Raw genomic sequence first — 14,380 nt, forward strand, 5'->3', positions numbered from 1 at the left:
TTGAATTCAGATGATGCATTAAAAGAGTTTAATATGCCTAGAACACTGTAAAAACTCAATAAAGTTATTATTAATAGTGTTATTACAGGCAGAAGGGGAAGACCTATTTTAAGTATGTGAATTTAAGATAAAATTTGCCTCACATTGTCACATCAACATAAATGTAAACCCTAAAGAGACATTTTCCCTGACTTTAAAGGTTTTTTAAAAAATTTTTGGTTGCATTGGGTCTTTGTTGCTGTGTGCGGGCTTTCTCTAGTTGTGACGAGCGGGGGCTACTCTTGGTTGTGGTGCGAGGGCTTCGCATTGCAGTGGCTTCTCTTGTTGTGGAGCACAGGCTCTAGGCGCACGGGCTTCAGTAGTTGTGGCGTGTGGGCTTCAGTAGTTGTGGCTTGCGGGCTCTACAGCGCAGGCTCAGTAGTTGTGGCGCACAGGCTTAGTTGCTCCATGGCATGTGGGATCTTCCCGGACCAGGGATCGACCCCATGTCCCCTGCATTGACAGGTGGATTCTTAACCACCGTGCCACCAGGGAAGTCCCTCCCCCTGACTTTAACAGTAATAGATGCTCTCTGAAGTTAGGTAATACAGAAATATATATTAAGAAAATGAAAAATCACCTGTTATCCTACCAGCTTGAGAATCACAGTTAGCATTTTGATATATTTCCTTTTTACTTTTTCTCAATACATTTAGCTATCCAAATTGAGAGACTGATTATCCTGGCTGGTTCACATGACAGCTTGAGCATTTTCTCATATAGTTATATAGTTTTTAACCATCATATTTGGTGGCTGTAATATTCCATTGGGTGAATGGACTTGAGGTATTTAACCATTCTCCTATGATGGACATTGCGTAAGGCCACTCTTAAAATGCGGATGGCTTTGTGTGTGCAGTCAGCCTCCAGCGCTGTACTTTGCAAATCGCTGTCAGCCGCCTCCTGCCAGAGCCCAGTGCCTGAGCCCCTTAACGCTGCGCTGCAGTCCAGATGCTCAGCAGTTCAGTGCACATTGTGCACCAGGACCTCGCTAGGCGCTGAGGACACAGAGATGAATACAGTCATTCCACGTCCTCTTGAGCTGAGAGGGGCTGAACAGAGGCCCGAGCAAGTGTCCCTGGCAGCCTGCCCCACGCCAGCCATCTGCCAAGCACCCGGCAGCCTCGAGAACAAGACACCATCTGCCACCTACCTGGGAGGAGAGGTGTGTGCCTCGTTCTTCTCCCATTTCAAGGCCAGCTGACTGGTCCCTTCCTCTCAGGCACTTTCAGCCCAGTCCCTCTGGTCAGAATGCATCACATACATCGCCATCACTTGGTCCAGTGGTCAGCTGTCTTGTCTCCCTTGCCCGTTTATAACCCCTTAAAAGTAGCACCTTGTCCTGTTGTCTCTTGTCCCCAGCACTGGCCAGTGCCAAGCATGAAGTGTGTGCAAATATGTAGTCATTGTTTAAATGTTGAGGGATGGAATAGCACCAGCAGAAAAGAAGACCCATCACTAGTGAGTCATGCTGACCCTGCCCAGAGGGAGGAGCTGGGCTTCCAGGGAAGCTGACCGAAGAAGACATCCAGGAGTGGCCTGTCATCATGGCTACCGCACATGCACGCGTGGGATGCTTTTACAACTTGCCTTTCAGTTGTTGGTCCACCTATCAGAATTTTACAGAGGTGGGGAGTGGATGTGGGTGAGAAGGTGAGAGACTGATACTTTTTGCACACCATGGGATGGTTTTATAACTTCTTTAAAAAATAAATTCATTTATTTATTTTTGGCTGCATCGGGTCTTCGTTGCTGCATGCAGGCTTTCTCTAGTTTCGGCGAGTGGGGGCTGCTCTTCGTTGCGGTGTGCAGGCTTCTCATTACGGTGGCTTCTCTTGTTGTGGAGCACAGGCTCTAGGCGCACGGGCTTCAGTAGTTGTGGCACGTGGGCTCAGTAGTTGTGGCGCACAGGCTTAGCTGCTCCGTGGCATGTGGGATCTTCCCGGACCAGGGCTCGAACCCGTGTCCCCTGCACTGGCAGGTGGATTCTTAACCACTGCGCCACCAGGGAAGTCCTATAACTTCTTATATACTTTTGTTTTTTAAGTCTTCTAAGAAAACGTAATTATAATTCATTTCAGCAAATTTAGATCTTCAAAATTTTGTCTCTTCTAGTCAGAAAGCAAACTGGACAAAAATGTTATGTTTCCAACCGTGATTCCTGTATTTTATCCTCTGTGCACCCTAGGGTGACTTTACAATGCTTTAGAATCATTTCTGTAAAAAATAATGTTTTTTAGTTTTTTAAGTTACTTTGCCTTTTAAAATTTTAAATTTCAACCAATGATACCTACTTGAACCTATGTAACATTCTTTTTTTTTTTTTTTTTTAAACTTTGGGTTTATTTATTTATTTATTTTTATGGCTGTGTTGGGTCTTCGTTTCTGTGTGAGGGCTTTCTCTAGTTGCGGCAAGTGGGGGCCATTCTTCATCGCGGTGCGCGGGCCTCTCATTATTGTGGCCTCTCTTGTTGCGGAGCACAGGCTCCAGACGCGCAGGCTCAGTAATTGTGGCTCACGGGCCCAGTTGCTCCGCGGCATGTGGGATCTTCCCAGACCAGGGCTCGAACCCGTATCCTCTGCACTGGCAGGCAGATTCTCAACCACCGCGCCACCAGGGAAGCCCAACATTCTTTTTTTAAAAAAATTTTTTGACTGTAATGGCTTCTATATTTTTTTAAAAAAGGAAACCTTCCCAAAAGGATAAACAATTGAGTTTTTCAAAGTTTTGGATTGTCCTAAAAAAAGGACATTTTAAAATGTCATTTTAACATTTATCTAGATTGTTTTTAGTTATTTTTAGTATCCCAGTAATCCCAAGAATTATCACATCTTCTATCTTATCTTGACTGATATGCAGGTGAAAGTTTGGCAGGTTTTTCTGGGATCCATTCCTAGGAGTAGACTTGCTGTAGGGTGAGTCTTCCTGTTTTCTGGGTGTTGCCAGATTGCTCTCCTAAATGGTTGTACCGGTTCACACTCCCCTCACAGTGTACCATTCAGGGAACGCTAATGAGGTGGATACACTTCCCGTGCAGCGGGCTCTTCCTCACTGCTCTCGTTCCTGGACGGCCTGGCTTTGGCCCATGGTGCATCTGTGGCTTGCTTTCCTCTGCTGGTCTCTTTCTTTCTCACGGTTTCACCACTCACCTAAGGTGACCTCACTCCACCCAGGCCCTGGAGCCTCAGCCTCGGGTCTCTGGTGGGCTGCAGTTATCCTGCTGCAGATGCCCCTCGGGCACCAGCATGTCCCAGTCTCCCCCAGCCCAGCCCTCATTCCTGTGATCCGGCCTCAGGGGACCACACTCTGCCCTCCCCATGCCCCTGTGGGAAGCCTGTGTATTCTGAGCACCCTCTTCCTTACCTCCGACAGCAGAGGGGTCCGTAGGTTCATACAGACTTCACCTCCACACAGCTCTGATCCAGGTGCTCTCCTCCCACCACCTTTCCTTGGTTCCGATTTTCATCCCCTCTGCCCCGGGTGTGGTGGGGCCTCCATGGGGCCGTCCTCCCCCTTCAGCTTGGCCCGCTGTTTCAGGTGGAGAGATGGATCTAAAGTACAAATCCAGCCGCATCACTCTCCTGCTTAAAGCCTCTTAACGCTTCTCCTTCATTGCCTGCTGCGTTTTTCAAACATGAGTAATCGGTATTGGCACTAGCTTTTTTTGTTTTTTTCATCAAATTAAGTTGAATAGAGTAGAACTGAGGCATCAAAGTGTGTCCTACTTTGTGAGGTTAAGTATTGTTTGTGAGTTTGTTTCTCTTCTGTGCACACAGACTAGGTGATGGCTGATGTATATTTTCTTGTGGGTCACAGACAAAGGCTGGAGAAGCCCCTGGCCTGTAGGTGAGGTCTGCCCCTCAGGGACCTGGTGCTTCTGCCAGGCTGGGCTGCGTCCTTCTCACCCTTTCTGCCCAGAATCCTGTGCTCCCACCGCAGGGCTGTTCTCCTCCAGGCTTGGCTGGGACTCGTCCGGGGCTCTGTAATGCTCTGTAAACACATCTTTACCAAGCCCTGGTGGCCACAGCTATCGTAACAGTCCATACATCTGGCTTCCCCACTCGTCTTTTAGCTCCTAGAGGTCAGGGCTCAACCTGATTCAACTCTCTGCCCAGCACTGGCCCCTGCTTGACACAGAGCATGGAGGGGTAACAGCCACCTATTTTGATATGTGTTTACCTAAGTCTCATGTAATCTTCACAATAGCCCTGGGAGAGAGAGATCATTAACTGTTTTCCAGATGAGGCACAGAGCTGTCTAGAACATAATCTGCCCAAGGCCACCCGGCTAGAAAGTGGTAGAGCTGGAAGCCAAACTCAGGTCCAGCTGACTCTGGAGTCCTTGCTCTCTCACTGCCCCACACAGCCCAGTAAATATTTGGTGAATGGATGTGGTGATATCACACTTCCTCTTTGGCCCGAGACTCGGGTATATGGCCCTTTGCAGCAGCACCCTCTGTATTTCCACGTGGCTTAGCAAGACCGACTACGCCACCGGCTCTGCAGCAGCCCATTCTCATGGGGCATTTTGAGTACAGGAGTGGCTTTCAGGCCACAGAACCCACCCCCATACTCTGTGGAAAGGATGACGGTCAGGGGGCACTTGGTGAGCACCTGCAGTGTGCAAGGTCAGCTGCTTCTCGGGCTCACCCCAGAGTGGGTGCAGAGCACTTGGAACAGCTGCGCTGCTGTGCGTTGTGATGGGCCTGCAGCCCCTCCGGGGCCCCAGATGGCCTGCTCAGTGCAGTGGCGGCCCCCATACACTTCTCCCCTTTGCTCCCTCTCCAGGTGGACCAGCGGGTGTTCAGAGACCTCATGAGTGAGAAGCTGCCTCGACTGCATGCCCACTTTGAACAGTACAAAGTCGACTACACCCTCATCACGTTCAACTGGTTTCTGGTGGTGTTTGTGGATAGCGTCGTTAGTGACATCCTCTTTAAAATATGGGACTCTTTCCTTTATGAGGGACCAAAGGTGGGTCTGCTTGCTGCATGACTCCATGGGCAGTGGCAGTGGCAGCAGAGTGGCCGGCTTAGCTGGGACGCATGAAGGGTACCGAGGGGCAGAGTGATCCCAGCACCAGGCGCTGCTGGAGGTTGGTCTGGGGTCGCAGGAAACTGCAGTCATTTGCTCGTTTATCAGAAACATTGAGTCTCTGCCAAACCCTGTGCCAGGCATGGGGGCTTTGATGGTTTGCAGTCTGAGTGAGCCTCAACTTCTGTCAAACAGATGGCGGTTTTATCCCCATTGTATGGATGAGGAGGTAGAGGCCCAGAGTGAACAGAGGATCAGGGGCAGACTCAGAGGGCCAACTTCGGAGCCCTACTGCCCACAAGCATCCCGCCCAGTCTGCTGTATGTTTTAAAAAAATCAGTTTATGAGTAACGCATGGTGAACTCAAATCATATAACTAAGGGCGTGCAGTAGAAAAGAGATCCCCAGTCTCCTAGCCGTTCTTCTCAATGTACTGTATCTTTTTTTCAAGGTATTTTATGTATATCTAAAATATGTTTTTTTAATTTATTATTTATTGGTGATAGTTTCATATCAGGGCATATAGATCTGGCTCTTTTTTTTTTTTTTTCTAAACTCTGCATAGTATCTCCTTCTACAGATGAACCAGAAATTTACATAACAGTCCCCTGATGATGGACACTTACATTGTTTCCAGTCTCTTGCCACTTCAAACTGTGCTGCCATGACTCCTTATAATTGTCTTTCTATAAGTGCAAGTGCATCTATAGGTTTAGTCCTAGAAGTGAAGTGCTAGGTCCAGGGTAAATCCACAATCAAAGGACCCTGTAGTTTTCATTGAGAATGCCAAATTGCCCTGCAGAAGGGCCTTACCAATTTCTACTCCCACCAGCAAAGTTTGAGTGTGTATATTACCCCACACTCTGTCCAGTACAGTACATTATCAACTTTTTAATCTAGTCTGTCATTATTGAAAAGAATTCTCAACCAGGGCTTAAACAGTGTTCCCTATTGGGCCACAGGTAGGGATGTTAAGAGAAAGATAATCTATTTAAACTCTGTAAATATTGTTTTCTAAATAAGAGAAAGTTCAGGTTAGTGCAAGCCAGCCAGTGCCCTTACATGTGGGCGAAGCAATTTGTTCCAAAGCTGCTTGAACTTGCAGGACCACCAGGAGTCCATTCCCTCTGGCCTCAACACAGTGACCCAGAAATAAATCAGTAAAAAAAAAAAAAAAAAAAAGAAAAAAAGAAAAAATTTATTTTCTTTCACCATATTCAGAAGTCAGAAATTCAGACCCTAGTTTCAGTAGGTGAGATAAAAACTGCCTCTGGAGGTGGAGCTTTCTAAGAGTTTCAGAATCAGAGGACCCTGGTTTTGATTTAATTTAAAAATTATTTCTAGTTCTATATAGCTTATTGACTAGAAATGTGAGCTAAATGTGGAAGGATTCCACAAAGATTCTACTCCTTAAGGAAATTTTTGGTTTGGGCTGAAGTGTTGCTGAAAACCACCAAAGAGTTGAAAACTTTTTTCTCTTAAGAAAGGCACTAGTGGAAATTGCACCTCAGGTCAAGTGTCTGCCCCACGGCAGGCCGTGCAGGCTGCTCCCAGGGCCCAGGGAGGCCTTCCGTCCCTGGAGCCGGTGCCTGGAGCCACGGTGCTTCTCTACTCATAGATTTCCCTGTCCTTTCCACAGGTTATCTTCCGCTTTGCCCTGGCACTTTTTAAATACAAGGAAGAGGAGATCCTGAAATTGCAAGATTCAATGTCCATATTCAAGTATCTCCGTTACTTCACTCGCACTATCCTTGATGCTAGGTGAGTCCTTGGGGGAATCCCCAGACGTCCAGGAGGGCAGGGATCCTGACCTCTGCTTCCTTGAGAACAGACTGTCCCGGCCGTCTCAAACCCAGAGCCTTCCCAGGTGTGCGGTGGTGAGAGAGGGCGCTTCCTCCCAGGGAAAAGGGGGAAAGGAGTGGGAACACCCAGCGGCCTCCAGAGACTAGGGAGGAACTAAGATGAAAGATGCTTTTATCCTTTATTCAACAAACATAAATCCCAGCAACCAAAGCACATTATTTGTCTAGTGAGCACTTGCTGAGTATCAACCACACGGCGAGCCCTCTGCCAGGCACTGAGGATGGTAGATGAGGAACAGGCCCTGTCCTTGAAGAACTTGTGGGGAAGTGTTACGGTGTGGTTTGCTCAGAGCTGTGTTGGAGGAAGCCCAGGGACGGGGCAAGTGCCGGAGGAAGGCCGCGTGACCTGGGCCAGGCAGGGGTGGTGGGGAGTGGGCAGCCCGGGCAGAGGGACTCAGGAGCCGCGTGCTCGCAGGGCTGTGGGCGCACAGCGTGTTTGGGGGAAGTGCCGCAGTGGCTCGGCCAGGGTGGGGCTGGCGTGGCAGGGATCGAGGCCGGGCTGGTGCAGAGCTGGGCTGTTAAGGCCCTAGTAGACTCTGCCCAGCACCTTGTGCTTCATCCTGAGTGTTGGGAAGTCCCTGCAGGGTTAGACACCAGAAGGGCACGTCAGGTTCGAGCAGGACTGGCAGTGGGAGACCAGGGGGTCCCGGTGAGAGAGGTGGCAGCCTGCAGCGAGGTGCCCCCCGAGATAGAAAAGGGGGCAGATTGACGGGGGTGGAGAAGGAATTTGAACTTCGAAGTCCCCTGGCTTTCTGGCCTGGGCAGCCGAGCGTTCAGGAATCTCTTCCTCCCCTCGCTCCCCAGCCGCACACTTTTTGCCTGTTCTGAGACACCCTCGTTGTCCATGTGTCCCCTGAACTACAGTTGGCAGCTGCTCTGGCCCTGATGACCAAGGCTGGGTTCTCCAGGGGATTTCTGTGGACCTGCTGCCGATTGGGCAAGTGAGGGCGCACGTCCCTGCGAACCGCTGAGGCAGCGCTAACGTTCAGTGTGCCGAGGTGCTGGGAGCTGCCCATACTGCACGGGAATGGACCCCTGCAGCAGACTTGTGGCCTCTTGAAAACCACAGGAGTCCTTTCACTGAGAAACATTTGGAGCTTATTAATGTTTTTCAAACTCTGTTGACTGCCACCCATAATAAGAACGTTTTATCTCACAACCTAGGACACACATACTGGAGTGTATATAACTGAAACAAAAGAATTTGTTGAAATATTTCCAGTGCTTGCCAAAGATTTGTGCTGTACCCTCTGATATACTTTCTAAATACACTGTATATTGCATATTTAAAATGCTCGTCATGACTCGCTAAATTGATTCCTTGATCCGCTGATGGGTGACAACCTACTTGACAAACACCAGTTGCCCCCCATGATGCTCACTTGACGGGGAGGGAGGGCTTCTCTCCTTGGCTGATGTAGTGAGAGGCGGTTGGGCAGCGTCCAGGCCTCTGGTCAGCCAGGAGGGGCTGAGGGCTCTGGTGCTGTGGGAGTCTTGTGGCCGGAGAGCGTGTGGGGCCGGAGAGAGGGGAAGGAGGACCATTCCCCTGTGGTTCTCTTGAGTGAGGCCAAGGGACCAGGGAGGTGGACGCTGGGAGAAGGTGCTGGCTGAGGCCATACCTGGCTTCCTTGGATGTCACCACTATCGTTAGGATCTTTTACTTGGGAAGTGGATTTTTAAGATGTTTTCAGGCTTATTGCTATATCAACAATAATAGGATATCCAAGAATAATGTTTGCCTGTGAAAGATTGATGCTGAGTCCTGGGGTGAACCTTGAGAGCATTTGTTAATCTCACATCAGGTCAGGATGACAAGAGTGGCGTTCAGTGAACTTCACTCCAACAGCTGATGCGTGTGGAGGGCATCCTGCTCAGCCCCTAACAGTTTTGTGTGGGTTGTCAGTGCTGCCGGGTGGCAGAGACGCAGGGGGTGGTGGGCCTGGCGGTAGTCCCTCTACTGTCACGGGCAGAGCTGGGATACGGTCCGTCCTGCGCACTCCTGCAGCGCCACCTGGTGTGTGGCTTTCGTGCAGTTTCCCGTCAGTTTGCCACAGGAAGTCTGCGTCCACTGGACCCAGAGTTCCCTGTGTGGTGGGATCACCTGTGGGTGTTGTTAGGACTGCAGATGCCCTGGCCCCACCTCTGGACTGGGGCCCCAGTATTTTAATAAACTCCCCAGACTAGCGGTTCCAAGGAGCCTCGACCTGCAGCGCCCTGATTAGTTCTGTGGGGAGGAGGCAGGCGACTCTGAGTGAGACATGGTCAGGGGTGCGGTGCAACAAGATTAGACCCGTCTCTGAATCAGGACCTTCCGGGGCCTCTCGTGCGCCAGGCGTTGTCTTCTGGACGTAGCTGGCACAGGGCACTTTCTCATCTCTTGACCGCGCCTGCCAGGCCTGAGGTAGAGTGGTGTGTAGTCCCCCGTGCTGCCCCAGCCTGCGCTGATAGTGGCTGCCTGACGGAGGCAGCGGACAGTATCAATCTAATTCAGTGCTTTCTGTAGCAAGGAAGGGCCTGGACACTTGGATTTCAGGTGTGTGGAGCCTGTGACTAATAGCTGTCGGAGAACAGGGGCTGGTCATGCAGGCCTGGTTCCCAGTCCCCAGCCAGCATTTTGTTTCACAGAGACCCACACTGAGCAGGCCTTTCCGCTCACGAGTTCTAGAACATGCTCTGGGGAGCTCGGCTCTTAAAGCCAGCCTTTCTGACCCTTTACCTCCTGGCAGGAGCATCCTCTGGCTTGGAGTGAAGCATGTCTAAGGTGTGAGTGTTTAAAAATAGAAGAGGGAGGGACTTCCCTGGTGGTCCAGTGGCTAAGACTCCATGTTCCCAGTGCAGGGGGCCCGGGTTCGAGCCCCGGTCAGGGAACTAGATCCCGCATGCCACAGCTAAGACCCGGTGCAGCCAAATAAATAAAATAAATAAATAAAATTTAAAAATATATATAAGAGGGAGGGATGCTAAGGGCATGTACACTTTACAGTAAAGCACCTCATGTGATGGAGGAGTAGCAGGGGCAAATGGTTTGTTTTCTGACAGTCGGGGAGGAAGTCCTGTGACATTTCTGTTTCATCACAGCCTCTCCTGGGTCTGCAAGAGTATCAGGCCTTAGATCCCTGCTGCTGGGGCCTGCAGAAGGGAGGCGGGGGCTTAGTGTGCGAGGAACCGGCTTCTGTGACAACACCAGACGGCTGTGGCTGCCCTGATTAGTGCTGGAAGCCCTTAGCCAGGCCTTGGGCACTTTCTAGTCCTGTTTTTATTAAACCACTGGCCAGTGGTTAGGGGCAAGGTACCGTGATTTTAAAATATTTACTGTAGATGGGTGCCTTGACCTGGGGATAGTACGAAACCCACAAACTGCACGTTTCTCCGTAGACTGCGTCTTGACACCTGTCACACCACTGAGTCTGACAGTTATCCCCAGGTGTGCTCGGGCGTCCGTGCATCCATTTCACTCCCCGTCAGTCCGGCCAGTGACGGAGCCTTTCTGAGCGCACCCTGTGCCAGGCCTCATGCTGGTTCCGAGGACTCAAGAGGCGCGTGGCCCCCACCATCGCTGAGCAAGTGCCAGACCCCGTCCTTGTGCTCACGGGCGGGAACTCGAGTAGCCCCATGCCCAGGAGGCAGCACCGCTTTTATCTCAATGTACAGATGAGGAATTGGGGGCTGGAAAGGGGGGTAACTTTCCCTGTTCTGCGTCACATGGGGAGTGCGTGGTGGAGCTGGCGTCTGGATCCAGGCCGGCGTTCGGGGCCTGCCCCTGCAGCCTCTGCATGAGCGCTGGCCTCCGAGTGACATATCTACATCAGGCCCTCAGCGTGGTGTCCGGGGTCCGCCTCCCCACACCCCCAGGCCTCCAGGCTGGGCTGATAAGAGTGCTGTGTGTGAGCTCTCGCCTGAGCCCCCCTGATGCTCTGTCTCTGTGCTGTGTCCTGCCAGGAAGCTGATCGGTATCTCCTTTGGGGACCTGAACCCATTCCCCCTGCGCCAGATCCGGAACCGGCGCACCTACCACTTGGAGAAGGTCCGGCTGGAGCTGACGGAGCTGGAGGCCATCCGGGAGGACTTCCTGCGTGAACGGGACACCAGCCCTGACAAGGGTGAGCTGGTCAGCGACGAGGAGGAGGACTCCTGAGTGCCACCCCACTCCCACCCCGGGACGCTGCTCTTCTTGCCTTCACAACCAAAGTGTGCCAAAAGGGTGAACTGCAGAGATGTTTCTGCTCGTTTCAAAGCCAGAATGTAACATCCATGGTCTCTGGAAGTCTGCTGGGCAGATGTCCAAAGCCACACTGCACTTTCTCATTTCCACTCGGGGTGGGGGTCTAATCTGTTTACAGCCATCTTCATGCCATGGCACGTGGTTACTCGTATCCCGTCATGCTTTCCGCCTGATCAGTGCATCACTAGGCTTATAGCTGGCAATTTTCAAGAGCCTATTTACAGCATCTGTCAGCTTTGTTGGTGACTCTGTGCTTAGAAAACCTTACGTGGGCCATCTCCCCTTGTGGTATCTCCTGTACGTAGTGGGCCGTCGTGGGCAATTGTTTAAACAGTTGCTGTGGAGGATGCCCACTGCACTTCACACACTCCTGGGCCAGAGTCTGACTGCTTTGGGTGGCATAAGGTTGGTGTGAATAAAGGGACTTCCTCAGGAAAGCAAGCACATCCCTTTTTCAGAAACGGCCTATAGAAAGCCCACAGACCTTCTGCTGGTGGCTTCAAGGTGCTGGCCGTGCCCCATTTCTGGGATAGCTTTTGCCCGTCCATGCACAGCCTTTCAAATAGTAACTCCCAACCTGCTGGGGGAGGGCCTGGCTCTCCAGACACCACACGCTCACTCCTGTCCGCACGGCTCCACGAGGCTCTGTGCAAAGCTCCTCTTTCCATCTGAGAGTTGACCCTTGGTTCATTGTACACGTGTGGATGGGACTCCACGGGAACTGTGAATCATCGTCCTACAAAGCAGGCCCACCCTTGGGCCGGCCTTGGTTGAGGGGATGGAGGAAGCTTTTCTGGGGGTGCTTTGCAGGGCAACGGTGCAGCTGCAGAGTGAATGCTGTTGGGCAGCTGGAAACCGTGGCTTCCTCGGGAACAGCCAGTGTGTCTGGCTGGGATGGCAGGAGGCCGGCTGCCAGGGCCTGGGCTGGGAAGCCTTCACTTGAGGTCAAAGCTTTGGTGAGCCCTCCCAGACGCGTCCCCTCCCCGCTGCCACCGGGCGGCATCCTTGTTCTCAGCAGCTGTCCTCCCCAGTGGGGTCACCATTGCTCCCAGTATGTGAGGCCGCCTAGGTAATTCTGGGACTTAGAGCACTACCTTTTTGAAGGCCTGGAAAGAGGCTTTGCACAAGGAAGGTTATTTTTGCTTAATCACTCTGTGGACCATCCCTGATGTGTAGATATGAGAGAATGTTTCCGGGACAGTATTACTCAAATAGGAAAGAAAATTTTAAATGGATTTTTTTACACTACTTGGAAAAAATTGGAAATAATCCTTAGTTGATACAAAACACAGACTATTGAAGCAGTGTAATTTGAAGCAGCACTTTTTTCGTAAGCATTTTTTTTTTTTTTTTTTTCTGTCAACCTTCTAGCAGTATCATAGCTAGGATGGCATTTCAGCATACTAGACTAAGCTCAACTTTTCTGTCTTTGGTTAAGCTGGTTAATTTGATTTCTCACTGTGTACAGGGAGCTGGCCTCTGTATGTAGCCAAAAGCCTTTGTCTGTTTTCGGGTGTCAAAAATGTATTTTATCATCGTTTTGGTCTTTGGGAGCAGCTGTTTGTTTGAGGCCTGCTGTTTTCAGGAAGTTGCCTTGTGATTTGGGCTGCAGCCTCGCCACTCTGCACAGACCCCTGCAGGACCACTGGGGCTGCTGGAGACCGCCTCCCGGCCCCCACCTCCCACACCTGCTGTCAGCCTAGTGGCCAGCAGCCCAGGAGGTGCAGTAGGAATGGGGCTGGGGCCCCACAGGTCAGCTCCAGCTTCCTTGAGACTTTAGTTTCCAAGCTGATTTCCCCCTGGAACTGCTATGTCCTGTGGGCTAAAATGCTGCCTTTAGGAATAAGCTTGTTTTGTCTGTTCTGCCTTGAAAAGACTCATCTTAAAAGCACCTGAATTGGGTCCAGGGACCAGCTGTGTGGCTGGTGTCAGCCGTGCCCTGAGTGGTGGTGGCGTGTTAGTACTTCCAGGCTGTTAGCATCAGTGGTCAGGCAGTGGGCACGGGAGAGCAGAGAGAGGTCGTGGAGGAAGTGGACCAGGAACCCTTGCTAGGAGGTTCTCCTCTCTGGAATAAAGCGCTAGGTGTCTAGAGGGTGGGAGAGGGAATGCTTGGCCCGATCCCAGACTGGGGCAGGAACGGAGCTGATTCCTTCCTCCAGAACCGTAGGGTTTGGTCCCACTATTTTGAGCCAACGCTTCCCCTCTCCTTGTGCTGTTGAGGAAAGAGCTGCCCTGTACCCTCCAGTGCCTCCCCCGCTGGTCCCATGGGGAGGGCCCTTCTGACAGGCGCTAGCCTGGGGTGGGGCAGCCTCCAGCCTGCTTCCCAGGCGCACACACCATGGCCAAGGGGAGCCGCGCTCATCACACCAGGTGGGAACTGCCAGCTTTCATGTTGGTGAGTTGTTTTGTGTGGGTTGAACATTTGTTAATACTTTTGTATATTTTCACTACAGTTTATATTTTTATAGGCTATTTTTATCAAGGTTTTCTAGATTATGTACATCTATTTTATATAACAAGTTCTTCTGTGTGCACGACTCCTTTGTGTGTATTTATGTAAACCTGAGCCTCCGGAATCGCTCTTCACCTCTGTGCCATCTCTGACCTCTGGCCTTGACCATCACTGACTTCTCCTTACGTATGCATGGGCCCACTTCTTACCCCAGGTAGCCTCGGCGCTACTTGCAGTCATGCTGACAGCTGTCCGACAGCAGCCAAGACTGTTGAGTGCTGGGAACAATTCTGGTTTCTACATTATATTGATATAGGAAGTACTCTAGGCAAATAGCCAGTCCTTTTTAAAAAAATTTTTTTTTAAACTAAATGTATTACTGCACAAATCCCTACTCCTCACTTTGCACGGTGTTGCCTTTCTGCCTGTGTTCTGGGCAGCTGGGCATGCCTGGGGCCGTCCTTGCAGGCAGGAGGCTGGATGCCAGCAGTGGAGGAGGACTCGGGGCATTGCCAAGTGACTCTTTCTTTCCTTTTATGTCACAGCAGCTTCTGTGCTTATCATCTTCAAGTTAAATTTTGGAATTGTCATACTAAAAGGCAAAATAAACAACTAATTTGTATAACGTTCTGGTTTGAAATGCAGTTACAGTCACTTGTGATGGGACTCAGCCCCAAGGGCTCGAAGGTGCCTCAGGGCTTATGGTTGGGGGGGGGGGGGGGCGGGGGGGGGGGCTCTCGACCTCCCAGCTGGGTGTTTCTGCATCCCTGT

General features: G+C 51.0%; 1 protein-coding gene across 5 annotated transcripts in view; it reads left to right on the forward strand.

Moving 5' to 3' along the window:
* Positions 1-14,249, forward strand: part of TBC1D2B (TBC1 domain family member 2B) — an 87,363-nt gene extending 73,114 nt beyond the window's left edge. For 3 of the 5 annotated variants that reach the window (XM_068556529.1, XM_068556548.1, XM_068556553.1), the window contains exons 11-13: positions 4,828-5,013; positions 6,713-6,834; positions 10,875-14,249. In XM_068556529.1, the coding sequence (XP_068412630.1) occupies positions 4,828-5,013; positions 6,713-6,834; positions 10,875-11,070 (504 nt within the window). In that variant the 3' untranslated portion in view covers positions 11,071-14,249. Of the gene's footprint in view, positions 1-4,827; positions 5,014-6,712; positions 6,835-7,799; positions 8,232-10,874 lie in introns of those variants that run through there. The other 2 variants (XM_068556556.1, XM_068556539.1) reach the window with 2 other exon arrangements.
* The last annotated feature ends 131 nt before the right edge of the window (positions 14,250-14,380 follow it).

This window comes from Eschrichtius robustus, chromosome 1 (genome assembly GCF_028021215.1).
Source record: "Eschrichtius robustus isolate mEscRob2 chromosome 1, mEscRob2.pri, whole genome shotgun sequence".
NCBI classification, from domain to species: Eukaryota; Metazoa; Chordata; class Mammalia; order Artiodactyla; family Eschrichtiidae; genus Eschrichtius; species Eschrichtius robustus.